The 15,568-nt window shown below is 43.1% G+C and overlaps 1 protein-coding gene and 1 long non-coding RNA gene across 5 annotated transcripts in view; one reads left to right on the top strand and one right to left on the bottom strand.

Annotated features, from left to right (window-relative positions):
• The first annotated feature begins 77 nt into the window (after positions 1–77).
• On the top strand, positions 78–15,445 carry LOC115285895. The gene is made up of 3 exons (XR_003905739.1): positions 78–183; positions 431–561; positions 15,133–15,445. It is a non-coding gene; the product is annotated as an uncharacterized LOC115285895 (long non-coding RNA).
• The window catches only part of ACSL5 (acyl-CoA synthetase long chain family member 5), a 41,912-nt gene continuing 27,251 nt past the window's right edge, over positions 908–15,568 (bottom strand). For all 4 annotated transcript variants that reach the window (XM_029932581.1, XM_029932584.1, XM_029932583.1 and 1 more), the window contains 16 exons: positions 15,076–15,254; positions 14,358–14,390; positions 14,218–14,269; positions 13,388–13,461; positions 12,734–12,811; positions 11,058–11,192; positions 8,499–8,633; positions 7,875–7,970; positions 6,298–6,370; positions 5,926–6,014; positions 5,512–5,628; positions 4,122–4,265; positions 3,378–3,479; positions 2,854–2,925; positions 2,302–2,448; positions 908–1,179 (listed from right to left, as the gene is read on the bottom strand). In XM_029932581.1, coding sequence (XP_029788441.1) covers positions 2,308–2,448; positions 2,854–2,925; positions 3,378–3,479; positions 4,122–4,265; positions 5,512–5,628; positions 5,926–6,014; positions 6,298–6,370; positions 7,875–7,970; positions 8,499–8,633; positions 11,058–11,192; positions 12,734–12,811; positions 13,388–13,461; positions 14,218–14,269; positions 14,358–14,390; positions 15,076–15,254 — 1,520 coding nt within the window. In that variant the 3' untranslated portion in view covers positions 908–1,179; positions 2,302–2,307. The remainder of the gene's footprint in view (positions 1,180–2,301; positions 2,449–2,853; positions 2,926–3,377; positions 3,480–4,121; positions 4,266–5,511; positions 5,629–5,925; positions 6,015–6,297; positions 6,371–7,874; positions 7,971–8,498; positions 8,634–11,057; positions 11,193–12,733; positions 12,812–13,387; positions 13,462–14,217; positions 14,270–14,357; positions 14,391–15,075; positions 15,255–15,568) is intronic.

The following is a 15,568-nucleotide window of genomic DNA, read 5'->3' as shown; positions in this document are numbered from 1 at the left end:
TTGCGCTTTGGGGGGTGGGTGGAGGTGGGGGAGAGGGGTCGGGCATGTACCAACACTTAGGGAAGGGCACTTGGGGTTTTAGCAGTGAGTGAAGCACGACTGTCCCATTCTACTGATAGGTGGGGAGGTGGACAGATCAGCAAAATGTGCATCAGATGGAGCCACCGATTATGAAGAAAGCGAGTAAGATGTTATGGTGGAAGGGACCTTAAACAGTTGAGGGGACAAGTCATGTGCCTCAGAGCAGCTTGCATTTTAAGCGGAGGCAATAGCCACCACAGGCGGGGATGTGCCTGGCACGTTTGAGGACTGGGAAAGCAGCCAGTGTGGTTTAGTTGGAATGAGAGTTGGGATTAGAAGAGGTCAAGGATGTACTAGCGCTAGACCATGGAGAAACCTGTAAGTTAATTCTTGCCTTTCCTTGTTTCAGATACTCAAGAACAGACATTCAGCTTTTCTGGGCTCAGGGTCTAGAAAGACCATCCAGGAACATTCTCCTTACCTCCAGTTAGAGGACAGAAAGGAACACTGTTCAAGTCTACTTAGAACACCACAAAGATGGTAAAAGAAGAAACAGTCAATCATGGGCTTGGTTGGCCTTGGGGCTGGTATTTTATTATTCACAGCCGAGGGATAAGAAGGCCTGGTTCTCTCGACATTGCCTTCGGTAGCCACCAGTTCACCTCGGGACCTTTTAAAAATCCCAGTGCCCAGGCTGTACCCCAGACCATTGCAGTAGAATCCTTAGGGGGGTACCCGGCATTTATTAGTATCTCTTTAAACCCCTCAGGGAATTCTAGTGTGCAGCCCAGTTTGGGAGTCACTAGCTAACTTGACTGTTAAGTGGTCCTTGTCTAAGGCTGATTCTGATTCTCCTCATGGTCGTGAGGAAGCACACCCCACAATGTAAGTGTTTGCAGTGGTTTATTTTAAAGACTTTACAAGTGGAAGCAACACGTGTTGTCCAAGGGCGCCGTACAGCAGGCACTGGAGTCCAGTAGAGAGAAGATCGGTCAGTTCATTCTCAGAAGATAAGCCTGTTGGGAAGGCCTCAGGCTTGCCCGGAGGTCTTTGTTCCCAGTTCAGGAGGTTTTCCTCAGTGCTAGCTTCACTTACTGGAAAAGTGCACTCGATGTAAGTGAAAACTCCTTCCCCCACAGCTTCCAGCTCAGCAGCAAGCTGTAAAGAACAGACTTAGTCACCAGACACTACTGAAGAGAACACTTCACGAATATTCTTTTTGGACAGGTTACAGCCCCACTTTTTTAATTCTCCCCAGAGAAACTTGTGACTTTAGGAAATGTTCAGTATGAGCACACTTTCCTTCTGTTGACAGACCCTAGTGTACACATAGAAGTACATGGAAGAAATTTGTCTCTTAATATTAGTGATAAGGAAATGTCGATTAAAAATTTCAGTGGTTTTGTGGAACAGTTCAAAAACATGAATTATAGGGGCCCCTGGGTGGCTTAGTCAGTTAAGCAGCTGACTTCGGCTCAGGTCATGATCTCACAGTTCATGGGTTCGAGCCCCGCATCAGGCTCTGTGCTGACAGCTAGCTTAGAGCCTGGAGCCTATTTCAGGTTCTGTGTCTTCCTCTCTCTCTGACCCTCCCCCACTCATGCTCTGTCCCTCACTGTCTCAAAAATAAACTATTGAAAAATTTTTAATTAAAAAAAAGTTGATTTTTGGGGTGCCTGGATGGCTCAGTCGGTTAAGTGTCTGGCTTTGGCTCAGGTCATGATCTCATTATTCGTGGGTTCGAGCCCCACGTCAGGCTTTGTGCTGACAGCTAGCTCAGAGCCTGGAGCCTGCTTCAGAGTCTGTATCTCCCTCTCTCTCTGACCCTCCCCTGCTTGCGCTGTATCTCTCTCTCTCTCTCTCAAAAATAAAATTAAAAACAAAAAAGAAAACATGAATTATAAACCACTTTTGAGAGTTTACAGGTTTCTTAATGAACATTGGAAGGCCTAACTGTTGGAACTGTCAACAAATTAGGCTTACTGTAAAACTACAAAGAAGTCACTTGGGCTCTTGAACTAGTGGTCGCTTAGGTTAGAGATCGTGAGGAAGGGACAAACAAACGGGCAACCTTTAAGATGGGAAGGACAACATTTTTTTAGTTCAGGGCTGAGATTTTACATGATAAATCTCTCAATATTTTTAAAAAGCCCCAAAACTATGGTTTTTACGATTAATTTATTAGGTAAAATAATAGGAAAGAGTTAAGATTAGTACTTAATCCACAGTCCATGTTCCTACAAGGCAGGTTACCTCCAAGCCCCCTCCCAGTGTAAGTACCTTAACCTACTCCTGGATATTCTCATACAGGCTGTTGATTTGTGCTCGAAAGTACTTGGAAAGCTCTCCCCGCTTTGCTTTCAATGTTGGTGTCAAGAGCCCATTTTCAATGGAAAATGGGTCTGGATGAAGAAAGATGCTTTTGACCTGGAAGAGAAGATGAACACGTACATGCACACATGCATGCACACACACACACACACACACACACACACGTTTATTAGTGATTCAGACCTCTGCAGAGCCTTGTGTGTGCTATGTGAAGAACTTTCTAAAAGTGGGGTTGATGAAGTAAGGGTAAAGAGAACAGTAACACGTGCCCATTCCCACAAACTGATACTTTGCAAAAGAAGTGAGAAGGGAGAATGGATAATGATCAGCAAAAAGATCTATACAAGCAACTATACATGGTCACTGCCATTTGTACTTAGTGGGTTAATGGTACAAAATCTCAAGTCAATTCCTTGGGAACTACATTGACACCCCATTAAAATGCAAACTAGAACTTTCTAGTATGATTTGAGATACCACGATAATCTCAGTAGTACATACCTGTTCGAAGGATTTGAGACCACCTTCTCTCCCAGTTTTCTGCAAGTCCTCTAAAATGGCTTTGTTTATAACCTAAGAAGAGAAAACAGCTTAAAACATTGGCCAAAAGAAAGGCTAGGTGTGAACCAACTCAGAATGCCTACAAAAGCTCATCAGGGTAAGAGCAGGTTATAGGTTTATGAATGTACAAGCACATTCTATGCTTAATATTTCTCAAACTAATGAGAAGGAAACACAAATCTAAATGTTAACAGATTTTCTCTGGATGGTATTTTTTTATTTTCTCCACATTCATACTTTAAAAAGAATAAAGGGTTTCGTTGTTGTTTGTTAACAACTCCTCCCATCCTGTCCTCCAATCTAATAAAACCATTCAATTTCAGTTACAGCCACCCATCCCAAGTTCAAGAACAGCCTGTTCTTCCACAGAGGAGGAAATAATCGGTGCCTGAGTTGGTGGGGCCTCTGCTCTTCCACGATGGGGCCCCCTGGGTATGCACAGAGCTTTCATAAGCAAGACTTACTTGGTTTTTGCACAGTTCTTCAAAGGAGCCTTCAATCCCAAGTTTGGCTACAAATGAAGGCAGTACTTCTGGGTCAGGAACCACCACTCCCACTAAGGAGGACTGTGGAAAGGAAGCCAGGAACGAGAGCCCATGAGAGCCAGGACAATGGTGTCCCACAGTGGATGACGACAGCAGGATCCTATCTTTGTGAGAGACACTTAATACTTCCCAAGACCTCAGTTCAGTATAGTGTCGTACTCTTTCCTCACCGTACATTTCAACCTTCATGGAACTCTGATCCTATTTTCCTACTCAGTATCTTTTTACAAAAATGTTCTATTCAAATTTGATTACTCAAAAAGAAACAGTGTTCAGCATGAAGCCTGAAGCATCTGGCCTCTTGCCAACCCTCACCCACTCCCCAAAAGCTGAGTTTAAGCACAGTGTATAGAGTTTGTACTGCCAGAGGAACCCCTTTGTCGTGGGAACTAAGTGCGACATGAGGCTGTTTCTTATCCAGCGATGATGCATTGGTCTAACTGTTAAAATTGCACGGTCTTGTATGCAGATGCCACCATAGTTAAACCATTTTTGTTTTTTACATTTGTATTGCCTTATTTGAGGGTTGAACTGTGGCTTCATTTCTTTGGTTTTATAAACGCAGATCTTTTCATCCTAAACCCACTTCTGCAGATTTGCTGTCGCCACAAGAACCAGTATGGCCTGTACCTGAAAATGGGTCTTGTTAAAACACTATATTACCCGTAAGCTATCCCCATGTACAAAAACTTGCGACACCAGTCTGCTCCTGATGTAGATATTTTCTATCTTCTCTGGAGCGATGTATTCTCCTTGGGCCAGCTTGAAGATGTTCTTTTTACGGTCAATGATCTTCAGGGTTCCATTCTATATGAAACAGAAAATAGCATCAGTGTTTTTGAACCCTATGAACGATGTCAGTGTAGAGGGGGCTGAAGTCACAGGTATTTTCCTGCTGTAAACTTGACTTCCCTGGACACTTTTGAGCAGGCTTTCATTTCTTTGTTGCCTTTAGGGAAAGGGGAGGGGAGCAGCTTCCTGCAAGAATCTGTCTATGGTGTTACGCCCTTGTGGGGAGTCCATGTGCAGCCTCAGAAATATCCCCAGGACCTGCTGAAGTTGTGTAAATGGCTGCCTCATCTAATGGAGAAGCTTGGCAGCTGTGAGTTTTCAATAATATAATTTCCAGTTACTCCATTTCCAGAACTCTCAGGAATAAGGACAGAGTTAATGTTTATTCATTTTTGAGAGACAGCACAAGCAGAAGAGGGGCAGAGAGAGAGGGAGACACAGAATCTGAAGAAGGCTCCAGGCTCCGAGCTGTCAGTATGGAGCCCAACACAGGGCTTAAACCCAAGAATTATGAGACCATGACCTGAGCCAAAGTTGGACGCCTAACCGACTAAGTTACCCACAGGCCCTGTGGGAAGGAGTTATCTTTATTAAGGCTTTTGAATTAGATCTCCCCCTCCTTGACTCCCTTTCATGTATCCTTCCTGTTAGATCCTGGAGCCCAGGCTAAGATAGCTTCACGGTGCTAATGCTGATAATCAAGTCATTAATTGTGCTTAGGGAGACTGAGGCAGGGCCGGCGGAGGCTCTCTCCCCAGCCACAGAGGTCACATGCAGCTGCAGTTCTCTGAGCTAATTGGTCTGAGGAGCTTAGGCTCTTAGGGATTTGAATCGTGTAATTGGGCAAGTGGCAAATGCAGTCCACATGATCACACCCTAAGTAGGACAACAGACTGACCCAACCATGGAACCATCAAGAAGGCTGACTCCAGAAATAAACCATCAATTCAGCCTAACAGACATTATCTGGAAGTGACTAATAAGGCTCAGCCTTCTGTAGTGTGGGGCCTTTCTCAGAATTATATTTTTGGTCCACGGAAGAGCTGGGTCTAGAACAATAGATTCCCACCTGCCAGCCTGGATTCCTTAACTGTATTTTCTTCTCTCTATAGCATGAGGATGCCACAAGCCAGGTGGGGTTCACTGTAACTCCTCCAGCTGCCTCAGCTGGCTAATCTACCCATATCTCTCCTCTCTTGCTTATAAGCAGGTAGTTCAATTCAACAACAGAGGCCCCTAGAAATTTTGAAGAAGCACGCACCGGGAGCCAGCGACCAATGTCTCCTGTGTGAAGCCAGCCATCCTTATCCAGAACCTCCTCGGTCTTCTCAGGGTCCTTCAGGTATCCTTTGAACACATTGCTGCCCTTGATGCAGATCTGCACAGAAGACAGCACAGAAGGTGGTGACCAGGGCAAAGGGTGCAACTCCCAGCCAAGGTACCTCACAGAACACCTGCTCCCACCTGCAATCATGGGATGGTTTCCACTACAGTGTGAAGACCACCAGACTTTAGTCCCTGTTGTAGGGGATAGGAAAATGGGACTTAGAGGTGTCCAGTTCCTTGTTCAAGATCTCAAGTCAAAACCAAGTCTCCTCACAGTTGTGTGCTCTTCTTGACATAAACAGATCCACTGTGAATCTCTGGGCATGACCTTAGGGCACAACCTACCCACCTCTCCTTCACTGTTCACTGAAAAGTAGTTCATGTCAGGCACATCTTCTAGCTTCACACGATTGCAAGCCAGGGGGACTCCAACGTGGCCTGGAAAACACCACCTCGAATCAGCTGGGAAGCCATGAAACAGTGATCATGTCCAGGCATGTTTTCTGAGTATTTTATGGATTGACTCTAAAACAAGAAGACTGAAAAGTCAGCCCGAGCCAATGCTGGATATCCGAGATAGAAAGGTCTGGTCTAAAACTTGAGTTTGGCAAACAATGCCACATTTGTCCAGAGCATTGAGGTTATCTAACTCAAGCCCTAGTTCAGTTAGGACCCTTCTCTCAACAACTGCATCTCCCACCCAGTGGGTGGGAAAACCTACCTGATGTCCAGTCTCCAGGTAATGTAAATGTACAGCCAGCAGTGCATTCTGTTTGACCGTAAGCTTCGAACACCTGGGGAAACCAAAGAAGGGTTTGAGACTTACTCAAGAGAAAGCATGAGGTCTCAACACCCTAGGGAAAGACATGAGGAAAGCAAGGTCTCTGAGGGTGAAAGATACGTGGTGTCCTAATGCCTTCAATCCACTGGTTGGGGACAAACAAGCACATAAGCTACTGTAGTGGGGGAGGGACATGCGGAGAGGAGGCCTGTGATAGGCAGACTTTGTAGAGACGAGAAGGCAGCATTTCCGGGAAGCGTGTGGCAACAGGACTGACTGACCTGTTGGTTTTAGGGGCTGAGGGAAATGAAGGTACTAAGAATGGCCGAGAAGATGCTAATTTGGCCATCAATTTAGGATTCTTTTTCATGGTGGTTATACAGAAGGGGACACTGTTTTATTCATGCCGTGCATGTTGGTCAAAGGGATGAACTGATGAGCTATTTGGGGGGGAAAAAAAGAGAGAATGTCCACACCCAGCATTGTACTAAATCCCGGATGGAACCGAGGCTTAATTAGAAAAAAACCTAAAACCATAAGATTATTAGAAAATAGGAATGAAAGCAGTCTTATGAAATACTGGAGTTAGGAAGTCCTGTCTAGCAATTCAAAAACCACAAATAGAAGAGATTAATCAGTTTAATTATGTAAACATTTGACACTTTTATATAGCAATATACAAGGCCAAAAGATGAGACCAGAAAAAACATGTCTAAAAAAACAACAACAAAGATTAATATTACTATGTGAACTCCCAGAAGCAGTGTGAAAGAGAACTGAATTATACATTGGCCATTTTTCTATAAGAAAATAATAGAGTAGTTCATGGAAGAAATACAAGTGGCATTAAGTGATAGAAAAGATGTTCAGGGTTAATAAGAAATAAAACTGCAATGAGACTTTTCATGCATCTGTTTGGCTAAGCCTCAAATGACTGAGAAAGCCGGACACTGACAAGAATGGGGGTTGGGTGCGGGGGGAAATAAGGCCTTGTGCATTATTTACAGGACTGTATAAAAAAACTTTCTGGAGGGAAGTGTGATAATCTATACTCACATGTGGGGGGAAAAACATATATTTTGATCCAATAGTCCCTACTTGCAGGCATTTAATACCCCAAATTGATAATTGCATAAATACTTAAGGATACACAAGTACCCTTATCACTTCATTGATTAAAACGGCGAAGAAGTAGTGACTTAAGTGTCTGTCAGTAGGAGACTAGTTGCTCAGGTACATCTAATAAACTATTTCAAAACCACCAAAATGATACTGGTCTTTATTTGACCAGGACCAGTGTTGATAGGGCACTATTTAACAAGTATTAGAACTGACGCCAGTTTATGCAAAGGTTTCTGTATACAGATGCATAAAGAGAAAACTCTTTTCTCTTGACTTGAGATTTTTGGGGACACTCTCTTTGGTGCTTTTCAGTTGTGTTTTTGTTTTTTAAAAGAGTGAGATTTTTGTGTGCCAAAGTGAAATGGGCTATTTTCAAAGAAGGTGGCCTGGCTTACCTGACATCCTAATGCCGCCCGGAGGAACATCAAGACTGGGCTTGCGATGGGGGCAGCTCCGGTGACCATGAAGGTAACCCTCCCACCAAGGTTGGCCTGTTCAGGAGAAAAAAAAGAGCTGCTGCAACCTATGTCCTTGACTTCCATTTCCTCCACCGCAAAATGGGTAGAACAGCCTCCCCAGTGTTTTTTATAAGAGTTAAACTTGTTAATTTACAAAGCACTTACGCTAGGGCGTGCCACTGAGGAAAAGCACTTAGAATGTTAGCCATTCTTGTCACTCTCTCATCCATAGCTGAGACTAGACTTGCAAGTGTTAAAAAATTTCCTCAGATAATTTATATTCCCAGGCCCTTCACATTTCTTACAATCTCAACAGACCCCCTATGAGAATAAGACGGTGTGCCAAAAGCTAAGGAAAATCCTTTCTCTGCTTTTTGACCAATTTCCTTTAATGCCAAAGTTGTCCACGAGAGACCTCACCTCAAAAGGTGAGTAAACACAGTAAGTGTGAAAGGGTATCCCATTAGAGAGACCCTCAGCCATCAGAGAAAGAGCAAAGTATGATGAGCTAGCAGGAAGCCCAGACTTATGCCTGGCCCTGTCCTGGGCCCGCCAGCCTACCTGGATCTTTCCAAAGATGAGCTTGTCCCAGACACTGTCACGCCTGATGATACCCTTTTTGACTTCACTGAATTTACAGGAAATAGCCAAGTTCAACAAAAACTTCTTCAGGGGTGTCTTGGCTTCATTGTGTACCTGGAAAATGATAGCTCCTCTTAGTTGGAAACCAATTGGAGATACTCACCACTGAGCAAAAGGTAGTGCCTTCTTACTGCATAAGGAAGTGACTTTCATGTCATGAACTGGGTTGCTAAATAATGATGATGCCAGAGATTTATGGCCACACTGAGAAGTGCACTGAGTGTATAGGTACAGATTTGCAGCTCCTCCAAGATTCCTTGTCTTTGGCAAACAACTTTGACAACTGAAATAAGCATGTCCTCAAAATGTCAACACACGCCTACCAAATCACCTGGGAGTACTAGATAAAAAGAAAAATAGCTCAATGGGCAGCACCTTTGTGGCTTTTGATTTAATAGATCAAAGAAAGGCCTAGGAATCTCTCCCCACTACCTCTCCCTCCCCTTGCCCTATGATGCTTATATACATTAAATGTGGAGAAATACCACTCTTCTCCGTAACTAAAGTTCCTTTAACCACACCATACAAAACCCAACAGATTTTCCTATTTATTCCCTTTGGATGTAGTCATGGCATCATTTTACCATTTCACATTATTTCCCTAGACTCCTTTACTCTTGCCTCACTGTGACTAATCCATAAATCATGCACCTGCCAAAGGAGAGCTTCAAGTACAACTCAAAGAAATCCCCTTACTTCCAAAATTAAATCCTGAACCCTACATTCTGGCTTTCAAGACTCCATCCTACCAGAAGCCATATTCAACTAAATCAAAGTTCTTTTCCTGTTCAAAAATGGAAGAGAACTCTCTAGCCATCTTCCATATTTACACTTATATTTCTAAGCCTTTAGCCAAATAGAGCTTATTATCCTCAGCCCCTAATGCCAACTGTGCTCTAGGTTCTAGGATCTACTCGTGCCTACACCATCATTTTGTCAATATCTCACCACCTGTCTCCAAGATCTACACTCAAATGTTGCCAGTATCTTGTCGTTCCTGATATCTCTTTCAACCTTAAGAGATTTATCTTCATTATTCACAAGACAACTTCTTCCTAATATATCACCAACAGAGGCTGGAATTTGTAGAATCACAGTAATAAAGTCCTTCATTTTTAAAATAAGTGGCAGAAATAAACTGTGTGTTTAGTATTACTGTATCATAAAAAACTATCAAAAGTAAAAATATCTAATAGCATGAATAAAAACTGTAACAACCAACAAATATAATAATTCCATAGCATGCTGACAGCTGCTATGATTGTTAAAAATTCTGTTAAAACCAGCAGTTTCAATGTTCAGGGGTCATCTGTGTTCTAGAATGCTGCCTGCCCCATCACCGAAGCTCCGGGATAGTACTGAGATTCACAAGCGAGAAGAGGAATGCTAGGATCTCAGGGGTGGAGTCCAAAGCATGTGCAGAGTGGACATGTGTTATTTCCTCAGGGCTCCGTGTCTATGGAATTATGAGATGATGAAATACCTGGTTAAGAGCCTGGACTCTATTGCATGGGTTCAAATCCCAGCCTCACAGACTCCTTGGAAATATTAAACAATCCAAGACTTGGGAGAGACACACAAAAGATAAGCTTGGGACATTTTATGGGAGTATGTCAAAAGGACAGATGAACAACTTGATTGGGCTCCCAACTTCAGTGGTGGGACAATTTGAACATCAGAAAGAATGGCTGAAATGGAGCAAGCATACAACTATGCAAATCACGAATTCAAAATATTACAAATGAAAATTTTCAGTCATTTCTGAAGATCACTGGGACACCAATTCATTACTCTGAAGATTGATAAATAAAGGGAAAAAATACTTGTCATGTTTTCCTGGAAGAATCTCAGCTAATGAATGCAGGAGAACTAATTAAGTTGAATTAGAAAAATCACCGTGTTGTAAACTCTAATGAAGAATAGAGCAGTAACCATTGACAACTAACTGCTATGTGACAGTTTGACTCTGGCCCAACCCCTTATTGGATATGATTCTGGCCAGGTTTCTTTTCTTTTTTTCCACCTCTGAAGCTCAGTCTCGTCAGCTGGAAGTTGGAAATAATCAGTGTGGATGGGATTTCCTGTGTTTTTGCAAGGATTAAATAGTGGAATGCATATGAAATGTTGCCCATGGGACCTGGTACCTCAGCAAGAAACTCGAGGGCCTATAGGTATTATAAAATCAGAGTAACAAAGCCTCAATAAGTTGGCTTAATTTTGAGGGGCTCCCCTAGTCTCTGATTTGAGCTCTTTCTCCAGATCTGGTCCAAGTGATCTTATCCAGATGAAATGGGTTTCATTTATTGTGGTTTTCCACTGTTGCATTTGTGAATGTGGCTATTAGGTGGATGCTCATAGGGAGTGGGGGGTGGAAGTGGAAAAACTTTCTTAGCAATGTAAAGTCCCTAAGAACCTTAGGCCTAAGCCACAGACCGTTCCTTCATCTCAGGGCCAGCCGAGCAGAAGCACGGTGGGTACCTTATCATAGATTCTGTTGAGTAGTCGAGGCACTGCAGGAAACACCGTGGGCTTCAGAGTTTTCATGTCATCAGGCAGCAACCGAATATCTCCTTGGAAGAAACCGACTTTGGCACCACAAGAGTACACAATAGTCTAAAAGCAAACCAAAGAGTAGGGCTCAGAGCCAAAGGCCCACTTCAGGTGGGAACCTGTCTTGGGCAGAACTAAGGAACTAGGTTGCGATCCGTGGGCACTTTTCTCTGTACAGCACCCTCCCCACAAATTTCAGATACCCAGAACTCTGAGAGTCTATGCCCAAGACAGGTTGGAAAGTCATTTCTGCTGAAGTGACAAGACAGGAACAACAGACAGTGAGATGGAGGGCCCACCCTCTTCCACCTGTAGCTCTGAGTGACAGTCTGAGACACTGTCCTTTGTAAGAGACCATTCATTATGCAGCACTAAGCAAAACCCTGCCAGTGAAACTAGAACATGCCTCCAGTTGTAAGACTATCTCAAGTTCATGGTGTTAAAATTCAAAAAAGTATGCTTATTAGAACTGGTATTTTATTAATCAGATGTCAACACTTTAGCCTAAGGAACTGAATTGTTCATTTTCGCATTTCATGCATCACCAGATAAGCTGGTGAAGAGGTATTTAAGTGAGTAGTGGAGAGGGGATTTTCCATCCACACTACCGCGTGTGTTTTGGGAAGGCCAGCACTATTTTCAGTTCTCGAATCAGCCCCAGAATTGCCTGACAAGCCTGGAGTCCACTGACAGAAAGGCAGCTCTCTGGCATTCATCTAACTGGCTCTACCCTGACACACACTGAACAGCTTACCTGGATCAAATGCTCCTTGTCTGCACCCCTGTGGGAAACTTCCTAGTCTCCAACCCTAGATCTTTTTTTGTAAATTTGTAAATGCTTATTTATTTTTGAGAGAGTGATATAGAAACACAGAGCATGAGTGGGGAAGGAAGAGCGAGAGACAGAGACACAGAATCCAAAGCAGGCTCCAGGTTCTGAGCTGTCAGCACAGAGCCCAATGTGAGCCTCAAACCACAAACTATGAGATCATGACCTGAGTGAAAGCTGAACACTCAACTGACTGAGCCACCCAGGCACCCCTAACCCTAGATCTTTTTAGAAATTCTAACCAAAATAAAATGTAAAGGAAGAAACTATCTCCTATCCCAGCACAGCATTAAGAGTAGATAGTAAGCTCCTGGCTATGACCTCACTGGACTCACAGGACCCCGGGTAAAGGCAGGAGCAACCATTAGTCCTAGTGGACAGACACAACTAGAAAGACTTTGCAGCAAGAGTAAATGCCAGGGTTAGGACTCAGCTTCACCAACTTCCTGTGTGTTTTATTTTTTTTTTAATTTTTTTAACATTTATTCATTTTTGAGAGAGAGAGAGACAGAGAATGAGTGGGGAAGGTCAGAGAGACAGGGAGACACAGAATCAGAAGCAGGCTCCAGGCTCTGTGTTTAGCATGAACTGTGAGATCGTGACCTGAGCTGAAGTTGGCTGCTTAACTGATTGAGCCACCCAGTCACCCCAGTGTGTGCTGCTTTCTAATTAGAGAAAGGACCATAACTGTTGCATAGCTGCCTTTGGAATAAACATGGAACTAGCTAATCAAGACTGTCTTTTCACATACCTGGTAGGATCATAGGTCACTCACCTGTACAGTCCTCTCAAACATATGAGCCAAGGGGAGGTAGGAAATGGACACATCCTCAGGAGTGGGCTTGAAAGTATACTACAGACCAGAACAAGAAAGAGACAACATTGGATTAATGCTAACTTTCTATTCCAAAGGAGATTCAAAAGCAGCTTCTATTAACTAAAGTTAATAATACTGTGTTACAGATTTGAAAGTAGTTAAATGAGTAGATCTTAAAAGTTCTCATCTCAAGAAAAGAAACCTATGTGTGTTGATAGATGTTGAATTTATTGTATATACATATATGGACTCATGTTGTATACCTGAAATGAATGTCATGTCAATTATATCTCAACAAAATTTTTTCTTTAATTTTAAAGAAACTGCCAGACTGCCACACATAGTTGTATAGGTTGTGCACCGTATAACTCTGAGAGGTGTCCCTTAACTTCCCTGAGGGTAGAGATGTGCAGTGATTCTAAAAGAGCAGGGCTGGAAAATGCACAGTCCTCTGGACAAAGATGCACCAGTGTTTGTCCACATTCATCATCGTCAGGCCTTTAATATGGCTTTTGGTTTTGTTTTCTGTCTCTGCCTCCTCTAACATCAAGATTGAAATCTTATGACAGGTTTACATTTTGACGAATACCCCTTTTTCAATTGACCACTGACCTCCATGTGTTTGAGAAAAGCAGAACTATTTGCAACAATATTTTGATGGGTCAACATGGCTCCTTTAGGGTTACCTGTAGGAAACAGGACGTGGAAAAAAAAAAAAAAGACCCTTTAAATAACTCATACGTAGCCTTTGGTTATGAAAGAAGAAGCTACATTCAAATGGTTCTGTCCCAGAGAGTCAAGAGCTTCTCTTGTCACTGTGTCTTTTTATGAATGGTAGAGGACTCTGTTTATGAATGATTAATACACTCAGAGACACTACTGCTGACAACATTGCTAGCCTTCTACTAGTACAGGTGGCACAGCCACAATCTCACATTGCAACAGTCAAAAATAAAAATCCACCCCCACCCCCACATGTTTAAGACTTCAGACCTAACTATATTTCCTATCTATCACATTACAAGCTGGCACATGGGCCACATCTAAAGCTATTCAGAGTTCTTAACAGATAAGTGGCTGTAGGGGCAGGGGTGGGCACACACTGATCTGTGTAGAACTATCCCTGAGTCACCTGATTGAGGGAAACCATTCTGGTGGTGTCAAGTTGAGAGAGTGGTGGGTTGGGGAAGAAAGTTGACTTTGTGATGCCATCTGTATGGCTCCTCAAGTCCATAGCATGTAAAAACCAGTGTGTTCAATGAAATTTAGTTGCTTATACTTACGTTTTTCCATGTGGGCATCCATACTCAAAAGTCTTAGGTTGTATGGCCCTGAAGATAGGGCTCATTGTAGGGCATATTTACCAGTCCACCAGTAGTCAGTGGCTCAGGCTATGTTTTTGGCTGACCAGAGGCCTCTGGGACAGTTTCATGGGCACTGACCTGTGGTCCCACTGGTGAAGCAGATGACACTCAGGTCTTCTGGTCTAGGAGGCTAGAGGAGGAAGCACAAGGGATTAATCTACCAAGAGCTTTGGGAGTTGAATATGGCAAGGCACACATTTGGGCAGAAGAAAACTTACCTTAGGTTGTCTTAAGTTCTCTTTGCCTAGATTCTATGTGAACAGAAAGACAAGAAAGGAAGTCATTGGCTAAGATGGACAGACATGACAAACACAGCACTCTCTTTCCTTTTCCATGTAAACACCTCCCTTTTCTGTGGGAATAGGAGCAATGCTCTAACCCAGATCAGGCCTAGAAGCCAATATTCAGGCAGGGAGGAACATAAGGTTTCTCTAGAATACCAACCTCAAGAGAGCAGATTCCAGATTTCCAAACTTCCTATTGTATTCTTGAGGTCTAGTCATCTAGGACCGTTACTAAATCTTTCTGAATAATATGAATAGTTGACACTTCAGGGCTTACTATGTCCCAGTCACTGTCCTGAACACTTTATATAGATTAACTCATTTAACACTTTACAACTTCTCTGTGAGTTAGGACTATTTCTTCCTCATTTTACAGAGGGGGAAAGGGAGATGTAGAGAACCTTGCCTAAGGTCACCTATCTAACAGATGTGGAGCTGGAATATGAACTCTAACCTGAGTCCAGGACCTATATCTTTAGCTTCCACTGACCTCGATATTCATACATCCTCCACTTAGAAGACTGTGCCCATTGGCCACAGACCCTTCTTCTCTGGCATGGTTTCTGAATTGTTTAAGGAAAATTCCCAAAGGTTCATAGCATGAGTCTCATTTACTCCTCTTAAAGCTATTATTTGAATGTAAGGCCCATACCTCAGCATCAAACAGGGATAATATCTCAATTCCATTTTTCTCCCCTCTTTCCTTTAGGTCATCCTCAAAGGGGTCCATGACGATGATCAATTTCAGGCCTGGAATGAGGTTCTTCTTCATATTCTCTATCAGGATAGATGCCTTTTCAGGAGTGTCACAGATCACCGTGGAGATATTAGCTGGAAGCAGAAACAGAGCCAGGGGTCACCTTCATGCCCTGCCAGGAACCTGACTGCCTTGCAACAAGGAAGAGATCTGTGAAAACTTCAAAGCTAGTGGGTACCCAAAGGAGACTACGTCTGCAAATCAGATTCATAATGCAGAAAACCTGAAGCATTCCATCGATAATAAATGAGCTTCATTGAAACCAAAGAACATCATTTTCTTGCATGCTAACAAGACAGTTTACTGCTTCTAGAGTCATGTAACTCCTTCTGCTTAAGCACACAGATGACAAGCATGGATCACTTAGGTGTGGTCCTGTCATTGTGTT

This window comes from Suricata suricatta, chromosome 2, assembly GCF_006229205.1.
Source record: "Suricata suricatta isolate VVHF042 chromosome 2, meerkat_22Aug2017_6uvM2_HiC, whole genome shotgun sequence".
Taxonomy (NCBI): domain Eukaryota; kingdom Metazoa; phylum Chordata; class Mammalia; order Carnivora; family Herpestidae; genus Suricata; species Suricata suricatta.
The sequence above is the reverse complement of the archived record's forward strand: the minus strand, read 5'-3'. Positions and strand labels throughout refer to the sequence as shown.